Source organism: Mauremys mutica, chromosome 6 (genome assembly GCF_020497125.1).
Source record: "Mauremys mutica isolate MM-2020 ecotype Southern chromosome 6, ASM2049712v1, whole genome shotgun sequence".
Classification (NCBI taxonomy): domain Eukaryota; kingdom Metazoa; phylum Chordata; order Testudines; family Geoemydidae; genus Mauremys; species Mauremys mutica.
In genome coordinates this window covers 83,661,369-83,682,493 of record NC_059077.1, presented here as the reverse complement: position 1 = coordinate 83,682,493, position 21,125 = coordinate 83,661,369, and the positions used below count along the sequence as shown (strand labels likewise).

Sequence of the window (21,125 nt, the reverse complement as noted above, 5' to 3'; positions counted from 1 at the left end):
GACTTCATTGAAACTCTTTCATTTTAGTAAAGGCTATTGCATATTGGTGGTAGGGGTTAGACGAATACACTTTGAAACAATCTGTCTTATAAGGAGGAGGAAGTGGACCTACTCCCAAAGTGTATTAGTAATAAATGAATATCTTTTAAGTATATTTGTTCTCTGTGTATATTTGTGGTTTCATAGTAGTCAAACACACAAAAATGTATTTTAAACAATTTCAAAGAAAAAACACAACATTAAATTGCTCTATAATATCAGTATGTATAGAAACCCAAGGAGTATTTAATAAAATACACAGGAGATTATTTCAATGAGCATTTAGTTAAAATGATACTAAATTCCTTTTCCAGACAGTTTTCTGGATCAGGGAACCACAATTTAGGATCCATCCACATTTATTTTCTCCTCACTGAATAAGGGGTCCACATAGGTAATAGGTCTCATAAGCAGTAATAGAGGTTTCACATATGAACTCCCTACATGATGATGGTACTGTAAAATAAATCTCATTGAAGCTTATCAATAAAAATAAATTGGGTGTTTGCAATACACTATGGTTTTCTTCTGCAAAACATTTTTCCTTCTTTTCCCAAATGTGTAAGAAGCCTTCAACTAGCTGGCTCTTCATTTTGAGTCTTCATCATTTGTATCCTTTTTTCCAACCTCTCCTTCCATTCAGTTCTGAGTCTAAGACAGGAAACAAACACCGGTATCACCAAAAAGACTCCAGTCTTGCACATCTCTGGGCTTTGAGAGATACCACCAAACTCATCTTCCTAACATTTCCCACCATTGGTGCTGCTTTGCCACCAGTAGCAACAGTGGGAGATCTACCAAATCCTGCTCATCTGGAGTGTTTTCTAGCATAATAGTGTTAACATGATGAAGAAACTTAACCTGAGTTTTGGGGCTCAGCCATCTCTAGTTTTCATCTCTCCTGGCTTGACAAATCTACTTTGTAGGTCATCCCTTATTTCTCAAGATTGGCTGCTGCCACCTGCTGGACAACCTCTTACAGTACTTTCTTGGTTTCCTTTAGCACTACTAGATTGAAAGCACTAGAGAGACTGTGTACAGTTAAATCTACAAGATTGTTACCAGAAGCAATGCTTCTTACTTGTTGACCAGATAGGTTAGGTGATTGGTGGGAGTTTATTTGTAGTGCAGTAGTACCTAGAGGTCCCAATAAGGATCAAGGCACTGTACTAGGCACTGCACAAATTCATAGTAAGACAGTTCCTGGCCCAAAGAGTGAATAGACAAGACAGACAAAAGACATGAGAAATTATACAAGTGGGGAGCTGAGGATGGAGAAATTAAGGGACTTGCCCAAGGTTACAGTGTAAATCTAAGACAGACCCAGGAACTGAACTCAGCTCAGCTCTCACACGTCCTAGGCCAGGGCACTAACTACAACACCATCCTTCCTTCCTCTTCTCTGTTGGATTTTAACTTTTTTTTTTTTTTTTTGAAAAAAGAAAAAGGGTGGGTGAATTTTGAACGCTTCCTTTATTTGGGACCAGCTTATGTGAAAAGGTGCATCTTCACTAGGAAAAAAAAGAAGGTATGTTCTTACCTCAGGGTAATCAGCACAATCTGAGATCCTCTGAAGACAAGGCAGTTTATAGTTTTCACAGGTTAGCAGGCTGAGGTAAAGACTAGAGGGGAGCTTAGGGTTTGCCTTGGCCTGTTGACACATGCTGAAACTACAGCTGCCTTGTTTTAATTAGGGATTGACCTTGTGTTAGTTACATTAGTTACTCTGAGTTAAGAACACACATTTTTTCCTAGGGAACAGAAGGCTAGAAAGGCTAAATGATCTAAGGCCAGATTCTCTGCTGTGGTTGAACTGAGGCTCCACACAGCACCAGACAGTGAGGGGTAAAGGTAGCATTAGCAACTTGAGCAGGGCCCAAGAATGAACTACCCTCTCTTATCTTTTTGAGATCAGCCATTGAGGTCATGGCTGAGGCACACAAGGGGAGGGGCAGCGCATGAAGCTTTGTTGTTGTATATTATACAGAGAACCCCAATTACCTGGGTGGTCATTCTGGGATCTATTGCGTGCACTAAATTTATTTATTTATTACTTTTTTAAAGGATTACAATATCAACCCACAGAAACAAGCACCTCTTCTCCCCCTCCTCCTTACTTTGGCAGAGCACTTCTCTGTTGACGTTCTTTTTCAACTTGCAGATGCTTAGTTTGTTTTTCAATTGTCTTTTCCCAGAAGTCTGTTAGTTCTTCAGTTTCACATCCAAACACTTCAAAGCGCACATATTGACTATTCATTTTCTGTAAAGGAGAAAACCCAAATGACCAGTTACCAGTCCTTTTCTATTTTGCTGTCTGGAATATGGTACTACTGCAGCATGCTTTAGATCTTTACAATATTGAATTTACATGCAGTTTTTTACCGTGGAGGCAAAAGAAGAACTTAATGGGAATGAATCATGCTTCTACTTCTTCATTCAGAAAGCGGCATGAGGTATATGCTGTACTACAGTAATTACAATTCCTAATTGTTCACCTTAAAGTGCCTTTGGTAAAATATCTTTCACCTCCATATAATTGTGGTTGTGACCTTTTAGCGCACAATTCAGGATACAGTTATTGCACTTACTTTAGCATAATGATGAAGACATTTTGCGTGTGCCATACTCATAAGTTAAAGAGGTAATGTAAAAGTAACTGACATTTGTAAGATTTTTCCGAGGTTTCTCTGAAAGTAAATTGCCAGCAGGCTAATTACCAGTTCATCTTAACACCTACAATAATGAGTAAACCCATTTCTGGCAAGTCTGTCCTCATAGTATCTTTACACTTCCATAAGATGTCTTTATTTTACTATTTAATTATTTATACAAAGATAACAGAAATGTCCCCCAAAGTTCCCCATGCGAAAGACTTTACAGTAAAATTAACAGCACTCTTAATAGCTTAGTTTTTCATTCCACTTTATTTCCACTGATTGTAGTTGATATTGATACATTTTGTAATATTGTAACAAAGGATGTTAATGACTTGCACATTTGGAGAGTTTCACCCTGGTGACCCCAGAGGAAGAGTTAAGGGTGTCAGGCAGTAACCATACTCAATCCTTAAGGGTATCGTGTGGGTTAAAGCACTTTCAGTATGGTTATTATTCCTTTCAGAGCTTCCTTTTGTATTGCAAAGCAAGTGCACAAAAGGAGGGTTAAGGGTTCGCCTTTCTGGTCAGGGGTGTCCTTGGTAAGAGTTTTGGGCTAGGGCTGTTTCTATTCTTGAGGGCTAAGTGTTAAGCATGAGTTTTGCAGTTATACTGGAGGGAAGTAGCTGCTTCTGGGGCTGGAGCAGAGCAGTGCCTCAGCTAGGGTTTATGCAAAAAGACAGTTGCCTTTGTGCAATGTGTTGCCATCTTGGTTCAAGGAAACAGGATGGTGTGTACATTTTGTAAGGAAACAAATCTCCTAGAAAATACCTGACTCCACAATTTCTGCTGCTACAAATGGGAAACTGACCTGTCAGAATCAAGACCTGCTATTGCTTGGCAAAGGGGATGTCATAGGATGGGACTCACCCCTGCAGCACCTCCTGTCAGTCATCCTGGGAATTAGCTCTTCGATCCAGGAGTGCCCTCTGCAGGTCAGTGTCCCACTTGCCACTGGGCCCGAGTCCCTCTTGGTCCCTGGCGCCCCTTTCAGGCTGGGGGGTTCTGTCCCTTGGCAGTACCCCCACAGATCTGGGTCTCCCCTCCCCAGGGAACTCCCACCCTCTATCAGGGCCGCCCAGAGGATTCAGGGGGCCTGGGGTCTTCAGCAGCAGGGGGCCCCCGTTTCGGCAGTAATTCAGCAGTGGGGGGTCCTTCTACTCCGGGACCCGCTGCCGAATTGCCCTGAAGACCTGCGGCGGGGGGGTCCCCCACTGCCGAATTGCCGCCAAAGACCCGGCACTTTGGCAGCGGGTCCCGGGGTGGAAGGACCTCCCGCTGCCGAATTGCTGCTGAAGACCCAGAGCGGAAGAAGCTCCAGGGATCCAGGCCCCATGAGAGTTTTCCAGGGCCCCCAGAGCGAGTGAAGGACCCTGCTCTAGGGGCCCCAAAAAACTCTCATGGGGGCCCCTGCAGGGCCCGGGGCAAATTGTCCCACTTGCTCCCCCCTCTGGGCGGCCCTGCCCTCTATCCCCACCTTGTCTCAGTCTATGGCCACTGCCAGTCTCGATCTAGCCCCCGTTCACTGGGGCAGACTGCAGTGTAAATGCCATTCAGCAAGCGGGGTTTAGACCTGCTGCCTCTGCCTACCCTTGGGTTTCCCTCTGCAACCCTTTAACAAGGCCTGCAGCCTGGGGGGTTTCTAGGCCGGAACTCCCCTGCCCTTCCCCCAGCCCTGCCCCACAGTACTTTTCTTTGGCCTTTAACAAGACCTGCGGCCTGTGGGGTTTCTAGGCTGGCGCTCCAGGCTCTGGCCTTCCCCCAGCCCTGCTCCAGTCTCAGTACCCTGCTTAGCTCCTAGCAGTCAGGCCCATCCCTCTCCACATCAAGAGAGAGAAAGACTCTGTGTGCTTCTGGCCCACTGCCCTCTTATAAGGGCCAGTTGGGCTCTGATTGGGGCGTGGCCACATCTGTAGCTGGTTCCCCAATCAGCCGAGGCTTGCTGCTTTTCCTAGCAGCAGCCCTCTGGCAGTTTCAGCCCTCTCCCGGGGCTGATTTCAAGCCCTTCAGGGCAGGAGTGGGTGGCCACCCCACTACAGGGGAACAGTAACAACTGAGGTGAGTGAAAACCTTCCCCCAGCCTGATGGAATGAATTGAGGTAGCTCTTCAGGGGAAGCCTCATGAAGTGTTCCTTGTTGTAGTCCCTGATCCTGCAATTGTCTTTGTGAGGCATACCTGCGTGCCTACCCAAAGCACCATTAACATCAGTGGGGCTGTGCAGGCCCAGGCATGTGATTAAGTGCAATCGTCAATGGGAGCATTGTGGCCTGAATCAACAAAATAAAACAGATATAACTTGGCTAGGATGACCAGAGAGCAAATGTGAAAAATCAGGACAGGGGGTGGGGTGGGGGGTGATAGGAGCCTATATAAGAAAAAGACCCCAAAATCGGGACTGACCCTATAAAATTGGGACATCTGGTCACCCTAAACTTGACAACACATCTGGGCCCTGAATATGGAAGGCATTGGATCATGTACCCATGCTTAAAGTTACATACATAAATAAGTGCCTTCCTGGATAGGCCCCGTAGAATAAGATGATGCCATTTTTGCATAGTCTTTACTGTTTTGTTAACATAATCATGCTCTAAATCACAATATATATTAGAAGATTACATGCTTTGTTGCTTCTGCTGGCCATGCTCCTGGCATCCCTTCATGCTCCCAACATGTTCCCTGTGTTCCATCCTCCCACCCCCATCTATTTCGGGGACTTGCTGGAACTCCTCCCAGTCTCCACCCTGCCAGGGTCTCTGTGTGCCCCCCAGTCTCTTTCCTCCCATACCAGAGTCCCCCATTCTTTTCCATATGCCAGTGACTCTGTGCGCCTCCCTTCCTCATACCAACGTCTCGCACCAGGGTCCCTCAGTTTTCTCCACTAATGGTTCTGTGTATCCCTGCACAGCAAAGTGCCCCATTCTCCAAGCCATACCAGAGGCTCTGTTCCTCTCCATTCCCTTCTCCCCCCAACACCAGGTTCTTCATTCTCCCAACATGTCAGGGATTCTGATTTTCCTCCAATCCCATGTATGCCCACACCAGGGTCCCCCATTCTCTAGTCTACACCACGTCAAGGGTGCTGGGTGTCTCTCCTCCCCCACCGCCCCCATCAAGATACCACATTTTCCTCACCATGCCAAGGACTCTGTTTTCCTCTATTGCTCTCTCCCTATTCCTGCTCTGATCCTCCATGCAACATGCCAGGGAAGCCGTATGTTTCTTCTTCCCTCACCCCAGACTGCCTTTCTTTCTCCCAGATTGGAAGGAAGGGGCGGACGGCTAGTGCCATCTTTCTTCTCACTTGGAGCAGGCTGAGGAGGCAGGACATTAGGAAGGAAGACGGAATGAATGAAGCCTTCTCTCTCTTCTCCCTCTGGCTGCCCCTGCTGGCTAAGAATCTGCCCCATTGCTCCCCAGCAGGGAGAGTAATTATTTCTCTTATGTTTTTCAAGGCAGGTCTACACTGAAAAGTTACATTGGCCATAGCTATGTCTCTCAGGGGTGTGAAAAATCCACACTCCGAGCAATGTGCCTAAGCCAACTTATCCCTCAATGTAGACAGTGCTAGGTTGATGGAAGAATTCATCAGGGAGGTAGATTACCTACAGCAATGGGAGAGCCCCTCCCGTCACTGTAGGGAGTGTCTACACAGAAGTGCTACAGTATAGTGGCTCAGCTGCAGCAGTGTTTTAAGTGTAGACATAACCTCAGTGTGTCAACATGTTAAACTCTCCTGAGAGATGAGGAGAAATGTTATGCTGCAAGGGGTTAATGGGTGCCATCAAGAGATGACAGGAGGTCTACATGTCCCCCTTTTCCCTCTTTTGGCATTCTGATTTCCTTTCAAATCAAGAGGGTTCTGGCCATTGATGTCTAGAACATTCCCTGAAATTTTGGAATAGATCAGATGTGGCATTCAGAAGTCATGGCACGACAGACAAATTCCATCAAGTTGAGTGCAGGGGCTCGCAAGCTTGGCCAACTATTACAAGTGGCACATTCATGTGCTTATAGAGACTAGGAGGGTTCTTTTAGGGGTATTCCTGCAGCATTGAGGGGTTGGCATTGGCTCTGCCAGTAGGATAAGTCTGTACAGCAGCTGGGAGGATAGACAGATACGTACTAGCTCTGCTTGAACTAATGTACTAAAAATAGCTGTATGGGTGTGGCCTTGGTGTCATATGCAGCAGCATGGGTTACCTGCATGAGCAAAAACCCGCCTGAGGCCAGGTCTACATTACAAAGTTTTGCCAGTATAGCTATATTGCTTAGGAGTGTGGAAAAATCTGCACCCCTGATTGACATATCTATGCCAGCACGCACACAACCCCCCCCCAAAAAAACCCAGCAACCACCAAACAACCCTTGTGTAAACACAACTATATTGGCAAAAGAGTATTTTTTCCATTATAGCTTATGTCATCTGGGAAGGTGGTTTAACTATACCGTCAAAAGATTGCCTTATGATGGTATATAAGCTGCATCTCTACTGGAGGCTCTGCTGATATGGCCATATGTATGGCCATATCTACACTACCACTTATGTTGGCCAAACTTATTTGCTCAGGGATGTGAAAAACATGCACCCCTGAGCGACTTACGTTTTGGCGGCATAAGTGGTAGCGTGCATAGCGCTATGTCGATGGAAGAGCTTCGTTGAGGGTGGTTTTATTATGTGGATGGGAAAGCTCTCTCCCGTCAGCAAAGATCAGCTACATGTGCGATCTTACAGTGGCTCAGCTCCATTGTTACAGCTGTGCAGCTGTAAACTCGTCAGTGTAGACATGGCCTATAGCTGTATCAGCAAAGCCTTTCTAGTATAGACATAGCCTGAGACAAAGAGAGAATGAGAAACTCTACTGACCACCAGTAACGGCATGGGGGAATGAGACAGCAGGTTATTCATTCTGAAGTTGAGTTATTGTTGAACTTGTACTAGAGACCATAAAATGGCTACAGTAGGCCACTGCCAAAGTATTGAAGGGATAGAGTTCTATTGGTTTTTCCATTAATCAGTACAGCATTTACCTTCATTTTAGTCAGAAATGGGGAAGGTTAGAAATTATACAGGATGCAAAATTGCAAAAGCCCATGAATTAATTTTAAAAAATCAAAACAAAAGCTGGGAGCTCATAATGTTTATATAATTCTATTTAGTGATTCAGTTGTTGAACTTTGTCTGTTGTTATTACATTTCTTTCTGATAGTCATCTTGTACCTTGAAGGTACAAGGCAGTTTACATTCAACATCAGCTTGAGAAATAAATTTGGGGACAAATTTTATAAGATAATAATCTCTCTCTCTCAATGGGACTTTTAACGGGTTAATAGCAATGCCTCTGCGCCCCATGTTACTGCTAGAAAATTTCATTATTTCCAAAAATATTCCTTTGTAGTCTTCATTAAGCATGGAACGGGTTTTAGATTATACTTATACATCCTGCTTTCCAAATGATGTGGTTTTGCATGAAAATGTCATTACAACCATCTTCCACAACATTTAATTTTTAACAAGTATGTAGTTTCCTGTGCCTTGTGTGAATTTGTAGCAATTATTTGTAATTTATTTTAATCAGAGCTGCAGAGAGCTAGTAAAATACTCTCTAGGCTTGCTTGGAAAAGCTTGAAGAAATTGCTGCCATTCACCTGCCAGGCATGGTATGAAAAGCAAAGCTGGGAGCTCATAATGTTTATATAATTCTATTTAGTGATTCAGTTGTTTTATGAGAAAATGTGACACATACTACAAAGAGACTAGGAGCTCAGAACAAAAATAGCCTCTTTGAAGGGATTGTTTTATTTTCTTTTTGAGATTTTGCTGTGACTTTGTTTGCGTTCTTCTTGGGTTTCTGAGTTTGAAAACCCCCTTATTTGCCAACCCATTTCCCCTGAATTATTGGGGCTCTTCATTTTCAGTCTGATTTTCAGAACTTCACTGTGGTTGTTGCTTTTCTGAAGTTGACATGTTGAGCAAGTAAATCTGATAGGTATACGTGTGCTGGCATTTGTATTTGGGATTAATTGCAGGTACAATTGTATGCTGCAAGAAAAATGTGGGCTCCATTATTTCTTGATTAAAAGTTATGCCCACAACCATATTGGTTGCTTCTGAAAATCTCCTTATTTCTTTTTTTGTTTTATGCTTTAATGTGTCAGTGAAAAAACTTACTTCTTTCTAGTTTTAAAGGCAAGTGAGTATCCTTCCTTTTCTCTAAACAGAGCAGAATGTTACAAATATAGGAATATATTACAGCATTTACCAATTTGGATCAGACTAATCATCCTTCTAGTCCAGTATTCTGTTTCTGAGATTGACCAGTATCAGATTCTTAAAAAAAAAAAAAAAAAAAGGTCGTGTGTGTGTGGGGGCGGGGTGTAGAGCAAGAGTCTGTAAGCAAGCAATTAGGAGTAATTTTTCCATAGGGGACATTATTTCTTAACTTCCTCAGTCAGATGTGGGCTTATAGCCTGAAACATAAGGGTTTATAGTCCTTCCTTATTCTTATAAATTCCTGATTAATATAGCTGTGGATGTTCTTATTGTCCATTCATTATTTGAATCCTGCTGAGCTATTGATCTCAATTATACCTTGTGGCAATGAGTTCCAAAGGCTAACTGTGACTCATAGAAAAATATTTCCTTTTATCTGTTATAACTATCCTGCCTGTCCGTTTTATTGAATGTCCCTGTACTCCTGATGTAAATGGTGATTTTTTTTGTTCTTAACCATTAAAAGAACCAAACTATTTGTTGAAATAACACCTTGTAACCTGTCAAAAGGAGGGGATCTGCATTAGTCTTCACTGTTAGGTCACCTGATGTTCTGTGCAGAAATACTGGGAGGAATTTTAGAACAGTCTGGGGTCTGAAGTGTAGTTAATGTGCTATATGCTGCATTTGGATCATGACACTTTTCTGTGTGTATGAGTCATTTTGAGATGGGTTCACTTGTTCAGGCAAAATAAGAACTGGCCTAGCCTGTCACTCTTCTCAAGCTATTTATTGTATGTTCAAATGTGGATTAATTTGTGGTTAGGCTTTTTTTGCCATTCCTGTAGCTAGACAAACCTAGAATCTGGTTCAGTGCTGCCTAGGCATTGCAGCTCTGCAGCATGACCTATGCAGGACACAGTCTGACCCTATAAAAGGGTTATTCACAGCCCTTCTTAGCACCAGAGCTTTGAAAACTTTAGCACATGAATGTGCAGTAGTTTTTGAAAACTGAGTCTTCCTACCTGTTTCAAACTCCAGTGCTTTTACTGTTTGCCTCATTTAACACACGTGCTTATAGGATTCCTGTCCCAAACCTTCCAAAATGATTGACCTCTTTTTTTTGCTTGGTCCTTCACATGCACATGTATCTGAATTCAGCTGTACAATGGGATGCCCTGGCTACGCCACCTCTGGCCTGTCCCAGAATGCTTCCCCTGTGCCAGGGGCTTCTACAAGGAGTGGATCTGCATCTACCTGAGAAGCCCTCTATGGGTATGTCTACACAGCAAAGAAAAATTTGCAGCTGGTGTGTGCCAGCCGGCTCTGGCTCACAGGACTTGGTCTGCAGGGCTGTTTCATCGCTGTGTAGTAGACTTCTGGGCTTGGGCTGGAGCCCGAGATCTGGGGCCCTCCCACTCTCCACGACCCTAGAGCCTGGCCCCAGGCTGAGCCCGGGAGTCTACACAGCAATGAAACAGCCCTGTAGCCTGAGCCCTGCAAGCCTGAATTGGCTAGCATGGGCTGGGCATAGGATTTTAGTTGCTGTGTCAATGCTATTCACTCAGCAGGGAGACATTAACCCTGCCCTATTTTCCCTTTATGCCAGCAAAGACAAATTGGGCCCGTGTTCCATAAAAAATCTATTTCCATTTTAAAAATTCTTGTTTAACACAGTAAATGTAAAAGAACTCAGCTAAAGGAGAGGGGAGAAGTGAGAATGGGGGAGAAGTGAGATGCTGACTTTGAAGTGGGCACTGAACACAGCTTGAACTCAGGATCTCTGCATGTAATACAAAGTGTACACAGTAATGTTTTGTTAAAGTATGTAAAGAGCTCCAAGTAGCCCTCTTGTAAATCTCAGGAGTTAGGACTGACCTGAGCTGGCCTGCCATAACTGCAATAGTTCTGACTGAAAGAGATTTAATTTAAGCCCCTGGTGACAATCCTTCCAAAGGACAACAATGAGAAACTCACTCACAGGCAATCATTTTTGACATAGCCCTGGCTGAAAACAAGCTGAACCAAAACTGACTGCTCCCCAATGAAAGAAATAGCTGGAATGACTTTAGAAGGGGTTTTTCCTACACAAGATTAATATGATTGCTTATTTTTAGATTTAATCATATTAGAGTGCATTGATTATTTTTAGATTTAATTTGCAAAGGTATACCTCCCAGGGTAGGAAAACCATGTTACTGACAGTGCTATTTGGAAACACTAGTAATGTTATTGGGACTAACAAGTGGAATACAAGATGAGTTAAATAGTGACACCTTGACTTTTCTGTAAGTGGAAGATCAATAGCTAGAGGCTGGAACTCACTGATTCTATGAAACATAGTTACCATCAGCAGAAAAATACCTTTCCATATAAGGAATTGGAACTCAAGTTCCTATATTAGAAAAGAGTAGATACAAAGGGGCTTTGCTAGCAGAGATAGAAAGTTGATAACCAGGGATACAACTTAATATTTTACAATGTTTTAAAATCTATTATGTTTTAGTATAAGTATAGTCACCTGCAGGGTCACAAAGGCATTTTCCCTCCATGTATATAAATCACAGTACTGTTGTCTAGGGCAGCGGTTCTCAAACTCTTTTTTTTCCTGTGGACCATTTGAAAATTGCTGAGGGTCTTGGCAGACCACTTAATGATCTTCCCAAATGTTGTTTGTACCGTTAGCTAACTGTTGTAAAGTGCTTTGGATAAAAGCACTATATAAAAAAACCTTAATAATAATTAACGGGTTTTTTTTGTTCTACAAATGAAGGCACACACTCATATTTTAATATCAGTAGTCTTACCTTTCTAATGAGATGGATGTGCCCTCTCTCCTCCGCTGTGGCAGCACCGAAGCTGGGGCTGGGAAAGAGGGGGGGTCTCTCCCCCACCACAGGAGCCACAGAGCTGAGGCTGGGAAGGAGGGCCGTCTCTCCCCAGCAGCCACAGCTCTGGAGCTAGGGAAAGTCGCCTTTTTCTCTGGCTACTGCAGCCCTACACGTCCCAAATTTCCCCTACCTCCTCTTCTCACCCCACTGCCCCCCCCACTACCTGCTATTTCCCCCAAGGCCACCATCTCACCTTACAGGTGCGTCTTCTCCAGGGTCCAGGCACCTAATTAGCAGAGCCACACCTGCGCGGCTCCACTAATTAGGTGGATGGCTCTTCATTTTCTTGTGTGCGGCTGCCCAGGCATGCACCTTAGGGGAAATTATCCATGGACCACCTGAATGGAGCTCGCAGACCACTGGTGGTCTGTGGACTACAGTTTGAGAACCTCTGGTCTAGGGCAATTGATGGGTCATTGCCCGCATCTGAGGCATCAGATTATAAGCACTACTTTGGGCAAGAGTGGTTCAGATTCTGCTTTTCCTTATACCAGCATAAACGACACGTTGTTTTCTGCCAGAATTGGGAAATGGCTAAACCCAAGCAAGACTTAATTTATGTATGTTGCATGGATGGTATTACAAATCCGGTGCTGCTGAGGCCACTGGGCCCTGCAATATCTCATGCTCTTCTTGCTAACTTCAGGTGAATGTTTTCTCTCTAGCAAGGCCACAACTTCCTAAGTGGTGTTACAGGAAAAAGGCCTATTATTTTTCTTTCATTATTATTTGTATTACCATAGAATCTAGGAGACCTAGTCATGGACTGTGCTAGGTGCTGTACAAACACAGAACAAAAAGATGTTAGCTGCTCTCACGGAATGACAATCTAAGCACAAGACATGAGACAATAGACAGAGACAGAGAGACAGAAGGAGAATACAAGGAAACAATGAGACACTGCTGCTGAGTGTGTTAGGTTGTGGTCTCTGTACACCAGCAGCCTAGCCGTTGTCAAATTTTTTGGCAGGTGTCCTGGCAAAAGAGAGTTTAAGGAGGGATTGGAATGTGCATAATCAGGTAGCTCTGCAGATGTTTACAGAGAGCATTTCCCAAGCATGAAGGACAACATGGGCATTGAAAATTTAATGAGTGGGCAAAGGAGGATGGTGTCCCCCAACTGGAGGTCAGCATTGATAGCTCAGTATTGAATGGGAGTATAGGGTACTGGGATGTAGGCAGTCTTGCCTAGTGGTCAGACCAAGAGTCTGATATAGTGGGTGGAGCAGGCATCCAGGTTGGGAAATGGAGTTGAGTGTCTGGACAAGAGTCAACTGCCAATTACCAACACCAGAGGTCAAGCCAGAGTCAGGAATTGAAGCTGAGAGTCAGAGCTGGAGCCGGAGCCACAGAGTTTTCTGCGTTCTGCATCCAACAGGCACAAGTAGCAGCAGTGAATTACCTAGTTGCTCAGACAACTTCCTGTGCCGCCTCCTGGCTTAAATAGCATGAGTGGACTAATTGGTGGAGCCGGGCAATCCTCCAATCACGGTTCCTAAGGGTGGTGCCTTGGCTGAGGCTAGCTCCTCTGCCCTTCAGGTTTCAGGATATCACAGGGAAATGATAGCTAGGATGGGGACCAGGGGCGGCTCCAGGCACCAGCACGCCAAGCGCGTGCCTGGGGCGGCAAGCCACGGGGGGCACTCTGCCAGTCGCCATGAAGGCGGCAGGCAGGTTGCCTTCGGCGGCATGCCTGCGGAGAGTCCGCTGGTCCCTTGGCTTCGGTGGACCTCCCGCAGGCGTGCCGCCGAATCCACGGGACCGGGAATCTCCTGCAGGCAAGCCACCAAAGGCAGCCTGCCTGCCGTGCTTGGGGCGGCAAAATACCTAGAGCCGCCCCTGATGGGGACTAACTGTGAAGGGTCCTGAAAATAGATACAAACAGCTTATATTTGGTACAATAGAGATGGTGCAGCCAGTGTGGGGATTTAAAAACAAAAGTTCTCTGGCCAAAGTAATGGGCTAGGAATGATCTTTGCAGCAGCATTCTAAATGGGTATGATCAGGGCAACATTTCACTTGTCAAAGTCAGAGAGAAGGGTGTTGCAATGACTGAGATGTGAGAGGAGAGCTTGGACAAGAGTTTTAGCTCTGTGGATGGATAGGAAAGGCTGTATCTTAGAGAACTGGCAAGATTTAGACATAGCCTGGATGTAAGGACCTAGAGAGAGGTCTGAGTTGAAGATGATGCCTAGGTTACAGGCCTGAGTGACAGGCAGGATGGTGGTATTGCTCACTGTGATCAAGAAAGGGGGGAGGGGAGAGAGAGAGAGAGAGTGTGTGTGAGATATTAGAAACTATGTTTTAGCCATGTTTATCTTGAGACAATGACTAGACATCCATAAGGAGATGTCATACACAGGCTGAGATTATAGTTTGGACAGAAGGAGACAGATCTGAAATACAGAAGCAGATCTGTGAGGCCTCAGAATAGAGATGGTATTGGAATTTTTGTTTGCAGATGAGATTGCCCAAAGAAAAGGTGTAGAAGGAGAAGAGAAAGGAACTAGAACCCTCATAGAAAATTGGAGGATAGATGAGGAGGATCCAAAGGACACACTGAAAGAGTGATTATGAAGGTGGAAGGAGAAACAGTAGAGGGCAGAGTAACAAAAGCCAAGGGAGGACAAAATTTTGAGAAGAGGAGCATGTTCAATTGTGTCAAAAGCGGCTGACTGGTCAAGGAGGATGAAGATGGAATACTTGTTCTGAGTTTTAGATTGAAAGAAGTTGTTAGAGACTTTGATGAGAGTGGTTTCAGTTGAATGTCGGGGGCAGGAGCTGGATTGGAGAAGGTCTAGGATAGAACTGGAGGAGAGAAACTTGAGACAGCAATTATAGACAGGGCATTCAGTGAGTTTAGCAAGGAAAGGGAGAAGGGAGATGGGGTTGTAGTTGCAGAGGCAAGTGGGATCAAGTTTTTTGTTTGCTTCTTTTTAAGCTGGGAGAGACTAGAGCATGCTTGTATTGTGAGTGGGAAGAACCAGAGGAGAGTGAGAGGTTAAGGAAAAGAGTAAGGGAGGAGTTGAGACGGGAACGAGGGAGATCTGAAGCTGGGATGGGGTCACTGGGGCAAGTGGATTGCTTAGAGGAGGAGAGCGGATGACAAATTTCTGTGCCTATGATAAGGAAAAAGCAGGAGAGAATTCTACGGGGAAAGGGAAGGTGAGCTAAGGGGAGGGGGAACGTTACATTATATTTTGTCAGTTTTCTCTTAGAAGAAGTCAGCCATCTCCTGTGCAGAGAGAGAAGTGGAGATGGGGAGGGCAAGGCTTAAGGAATGAGTAAAAGGTGGTGAAAAGGCAGCTGGGATTGTGGCCGTGAGATTCAACTAAACTGAAGATATAGAGTTCTGAACTGGAAGAGCAGAGAATAAATTGGTAACAGAGGAAGTCGGCCTGATCATAGGATTTCCAACACAGATGCTCTGTAGCACTAGAGCAAGAGCAAACCGATGCTGGGAGTGAGCCAGGGCTGGGAGTTGGCAGGATTGACCCTGAGATGGGAGAGAGGGACAAAAGAGTCAAGGGTGGTGCAGAGTGATGAATGGAGAGTGTCAGCAACCATGATGAAGAAAGGGAAGAGAGGATAGGGAGAAGAGGGCTGAAAGCAGATAGGAAATCATTAACACAGAGGCCCTGGAAGTCACAGAAAGGCCAAGTGACTGGGCATGATGGAGGGGGCTGATGGCAATGTTGAAGGAGATGGTCACAGAGGGAGAATTCTGCAACAGAGAGATCAGAGACAATTTAAATAATATAATGATATAAATAATAGGAGAAAAATAAAAACCAGTGATTCTGATAAGATCTATGAGAGTTCATGTCTCAGACACTGAGAGAAGGCTATACAAAGAAAGAGATCCTGTTGGAATTTATTGTAATGATATATTTAGGTTTTTTGGTTCCTTGCAGACCAGTACAGAGTGTACCAAAAGTATCTACAGTCATCACCAGTACTGCACACTATCTGCTTTTTTCTCCTTGCTGTAACAAATCTTTCTATATTTGTCATATCCAGATCGCTACTGCCAATTCATTTTACTTGAGGTTTTTAGGTATTATTCATCTCCTGCTATAAAAATCCAATTGTATATTCATATATCCTTACATGTAGTTTGCTTAGCAAGCGCACTTCATAATATAGATATGCTGGATAAATACAGAAATTGCACAGCATAGAGGTCTGGTGTGTGTGTGTGTGTGTGTGTGTGTGTGTGTGTGTATATATATATATATATATATAATGTCATTGTTGACATTTTACTTTAAAATGTCTGTTTAGAGATTAGACAATAAGACTGGTAATTAGGACCCCCCCATTTTTATTATTTGCTCTGCCACTGACTTCCTCATTTGCAAAATAGGGGTGGCAACTCTTATCTCAGATGAGTGTTTGAGGATTCATTTTACATCCTATCGCTATGCAAAGAATTATTGTATTAAGAGATCTGAAATAACAGTTTCCATTACAGTTCTAAATCTGTTTTGTTTTCAGATCCTGGACAAAAATCTGTATGTGGGAAGAAAAGTAGTTGCAAGGATAAAGCAGAAAATGTTCCCTATTTAAGGGGGAAAAAATTGTATAATAAATATTTTCAGACTTTGTCCATTAAAATTAGTGTTGGGAAAGCTGCAACAATTTTGTGGGTTTAAGGAAATGTACCAATGTTTGCAGACATATCGAGAGGTTTATCTGTAAATTCTGGGGTGCATAGTAATTGGAGCTAGTTGAAAATTTTCCAAGGGAATATTTTTATGTTCAAAATGATGATTTGTTGGAATCGAGTAATTCCATGGGAATGTGTTGATTTTTTGACAAAATTTTCACTTTTAAAAAATGTTTTGAAACAAACACTTCAAAGATGTCTAAACATGCTGTTTCAACATTTTCAGAACAGAACATTTTGATTTTTCATTTTGAAATGACTTCTCATTTTGAAATGTATTATATTTTAATGATAATAAAAAACAATTGAAACAAAACATTTCAAATTTTTCAATATTCAGTGAATTGAGTCCAAACAAAATTTTTTGGAATATGTCGGTTCACAAACAATTATGACATTTTGTCCTGAATTGGGATGAAATAAAATCTTGAAATCTCAATATTTTTGTGGGATGATAAATCCATTTTCCAGACAGCTCTATCAGTCATTACATTGTGGGGCCAAAATATAAGAACACAGAGTTGGTTTGATTTTGGGGAAGCTTCATGAGAAAGGAAAGTGTGGCTAGCTATGGAGCTTTGGCTAGCAGCATGCTGGGGAGCTGCAGAGTATGATCAGGATTTGTCCAACATGAGTCGTATGGCTAGAAGCTATGAGGAATATACTTTCCAAACAGTATGACATTCAACAAAATAAGATAAAACACCTTTAGAATCACTGGTACCTGGACTTTCATCATTATAGGGCAATTGCATTGCACAGCCTATCCCCTAATGGTATTCAGAAAATAAATAGTATTGGGGTCTTCCTGAAACCACAATACTAAATTTTATTTCGGGGATTTAATGGGAGGTTGGCTTAGAAACCCAAATGTGTATCTATGTTGCAGTGTATCTCTGTAGTTAAAAAGGTGTGTTTTGTGTGTGTATTTTGGATAAGCACAATTTTTCATTTAGACCCAAGAATCATCGACTACTTAGATAAGAGTAGCATGGTTCAGCGTAGCACTGTCTACAGACATCAATGAAAGAATAGAACTCTGGATTGTTTTATTCCCTTGCACACATCTATTCTCCCTTCCACACTTGACAGAATTTGAAGTATGCAGTGTTGTAGCCATGTTGGTCCCAGAATATTAGAGAGACAAGGTGACTTGGGCGAGATAATATTTGATGTATATGTTCTCTTTCCTGTCTGTGGCCAGTGTAAATCCCAAGGGAGTTAAGGAGAGTTTTCTGTGCACAAGAACTTCAAGATAAGAACAATGTTTGAGTATGACTCTGACTAATTTTAATGGGAGCTACCTACATACATCAAGAGTGTAGACACTGAAACATTAATGTTAGAAGGAAATATTTGCATACCAGCATCACACAACACTCTAAAGTTTGCCAGTCCTTCCTATTAACAGCACCACTGTTACACTATTGTTTTCTGTGAAATATTGATCACTCTGACCCATTTGCCAGAATCGGAACATGATGATTCTTGGCAGACTGCCCTAAAACACAAAACGAACTAGTTTTTCTGAGACATTTTCTCACATAATAGCACTGTGTGAAAGAAACCTGGAATAATGCAAGGCTACTGGCAGCTGACTCATGTACAATGATATCTGTAATGCTGCTATTATAGTTAATCCCTGGAGAGTGGAGACTATTCAGTCTAAGACAAGCAGCATCAATGCTTTTATAATGCCAGTTATAGTTGGCCTCACTTTTCTCTGTCCTCCCCTCCCAAAGGTCAAAAACATGTAGGGCCTGCATATGGGACCCTTACACTGAGGTGAGCACTTTCGAGTGTAGACCCATTGACTTCAGTGAGACTACTTATGTGCGTGAGCACTTACACAAGAGTAGCACATCAGACCATGTTCAAATGACTTCCCTTTTCTGAGCTATCCATCACTCTATCCATCTATTATTGACTTTCTTTTAATAGTCCACATTTAAAGCAGTTGTAGTTTGCTTTCTTGATCAAGGATTGTCTATAGTACATGAGCTTTTCCCCACCCATCCCATTTGAAACCTGATCCCGTGAATTGCTGAATTCAGGGCTCTTGGTAAATAGCATAAATTATTGTCTGTGAAAACTTATGTTAAGATCCTAAATGATCATTGTTGAGTGGGATCGCTTGATGCTGTGGGATCAAGGAAGATGACAGATCCTGTCTGTAGCTCATGTTCTTAATCAGGTGAGAGAATTTTGACACAGCATACCAGAGAGAGGTCTACTCTCAGGTTTGGGTGTCTTTTTTTTTTTTTAAATCATCCATCTAATGGATAATGATTGAAAGTCTTTGTAGAAGGAGTGTGTGTAACCCCAGCTGCCATTTGGCACACCAATCTATAATATACAGAGACACCCATTGGTGTTTTGTCCAGTGCTCTGCCAAGGGACCTCATCCTAAAATATTTTTTCTGTGTCAATACTTCTAATCTTTTCCAGAATGCTGTTAAACTGGGCACCATTCCCTGGCTTGCCTCACACCTTGACCTTTATTTGAATATATTTGTATAAGAATTAAAGTTAGAGAAGGTACTCACCTCTTGCGACATTAAGATGATGAAATGTATTATGAAAAACAAATCCTTACTTACCTTGGAGATAGATTCTTCCTGCAATAAATCCTCTGTGTGACACAAACCAGTGATGAATAATGCAACTGCAGCCCTGGCTTCTACAGTGCCACAGGGCAGCAATGAAATCCATCCCTCGGTACTTTTTATTTGAAGTGGGGGTAACATAAATCCTTCATCGTATCAAGGCTATTTTGAACAGAACTAGTAGAGAGATAAGATCAGTCTCATTTAATGAACTTTGCAGCCCCCTGCCTGAGATGACCATGAAACACAGGCCCCTTGAGAGCATGCCTCCCTCCCACTCTGGCAGATACCACAGAGAGCATGACTTGGCAAGAGCTAGGAATTATTCTTTAAAATACACACTGATATTATCCATTCTAATATTTGTCCCGTGAAGCTTGAAAAATTCCATATGACCATCTTGGTTGTAATGGTGGCTGGGATGGTGCGACAAATCACACTTAGTTTTGCAGGAGAGGATGACTTGTAGAAGCATGCTGTTCTGAGCTGCAGATCTAAGGGTGTGTGCTTGATTATGACATATCACACAGTCTGTTCTCGCAAGACAATAGTCACAGGAATTGTCTGTTCCGTTAATGTTAGCTGCCAAAAGGTATTATACTGGCACTAGTTTCACCATTTGGAGTTGTTATAACTCTATTATAGATTATCACTTGAATTATTACATTTCATTTTCAGAAAAAATATTTCGTACATTTGTTTGATGACAGATGTAGACCCCAGTCTTAGTTTTCATTAAATCCATCTATTGCTAATATACCATATGTGACACTTAGCTTAAGTGGTATTTATAACATCACTGATTACTTTAACCTTCCTTTGCTGTCATATTTCAAACTCCAAGCAGCTAAAGCCACAGGCAGTGTTTTTAGGTCTGTGCTTTTGTAGCTCTGATTTTAAAAGGTTTTTACTGTAGCTAGCCTTACAGCCAAATTCCATAAATAGAAAAAAGTTGATCAAAACCCTAATTGCTGTAACCTTTTTTTATAGAGCACCATTTCAATTTATTCCAAATAGATTGAGCTGTTAAACATTTCCAGCAGTTTTTAATGTATGTTCTTTTTTCTTTAAAATACAGGCCCTTTAAAAAAAACCCTCATATTGTTATATAAAGCCATAGAGGTCTAGTCTCAGTATGTGTGTGTACACGTGTGTGTATAGTAACTCCCATGAAAATTACCTATAAACAGCAAAGTTACTATAAGCTGTAAGTTCATGATCCTGAAGACATGCATGTACTTAAAGTTAAGCATATATTTAAGTGCTTGCGGGATTGGGCCTAACTCAGCAAAGACTGATCTGGCAATACTATTTCTTTTTAGAAAACAGTCGGTAACGTCTTTGGAAATCACAGGCAAATATTACACACACATACTCTACCTGTGTGTGTGTGTGTATTATAATATTCTAACCAGATGCAAGATTACTTTGACTGCTTTTTTCTGTCATTGACCTTAATTATATCTACACAAAAAACCCTTCCAGTTGGCTCACCGGAATTTGTTTTAAAATTGCTTGAGTGCCAGTGTACACAAGACACTGCTGGCAGTATCTAAAATGGGTTAGAATGTTTTTCAACTCATCTGAGGTGTAGACAAAGACATGTGGTGAAAATTATTTTGGTTGTATCTGTCTTTGTTCACTCCATTAGCAAATCTCCATGAAGCAGTTTACCATAAACTGTTAATATGTTGCTCCTCTTCTGTGGCTCAGAAATATACTGTAAACACCTGCTTAGTGCCATTAACATGGACCTCTGTAGAATCCACAAAATGTTTGACTACAAAGAACAAATCTCTGGAGAGGCTGAGGTTTTATTTATCTGTAGCTATCAAATTCTGCCTCTGTGTTCAGAGCACGTACTGCCACTTATGTGGGAGGGTTGTGGAATTTAAAGGAGCAATGTTTAAGTCATGTCCCACACTTATGTGAGTTGTCTCGCCGAGTATTTACAGATCAGGACCTTCATTTCCAATCTGGCCATCTTCTTCCATTAAGTTTTAGTGTGTGTTTGTATGAGATTTCATGGATCCAACATAAAAGGAACCAAC

General features: G+C 42.6%; 1 protein-coding gene across 1 annotated transcript; it reads right to left on the bottom strand.

The window, feature by feature from the left end:
• Positions 1 to 172: 172 nt before the first annotated feature.
• On the bottom strand, positions 173 to 19,150 carry LOC123372420 (protein FAM240B-like). The gene is made up of 3 exons (XM_045020496.1): positions 19,069 to 19,150; positions 2,157 to 2,299; positions 173 to 690 (listed from the first exon to the last, which is right to left on the bottom strand). Exons 2-3 carry the CDS (start codon positions 2,294 to 2,296, stop codon positions 612 to 614), a joined length of 219 nt encoding a protein of 72 aa, XP_044876431.1. The 5' UTR covers positions 2,297 to 2,299; positions 19,069 to 19,150; the 3' UTR covers positions 173 to 611.
• Positions 19,151 to 21,125: the final 1,975 nt, after the last annotated feature.

Coding starts and splice junctions, on each gene's coding strand:
- LOC123372420 (XM_045020496.1), bottom strand. CDS start 2,296: ATGAATAGTCAATATGTGCGCTTTGAAGTGTTTGGATGTGAAACTGAA. Junction 691..2,156: donor CAGAGAAGTGCTCTGCCAAA/GTAAGGAGGAGG, acceptor TTCCTGTCTTAG/ACTCAGAACTGAATGGAAGG.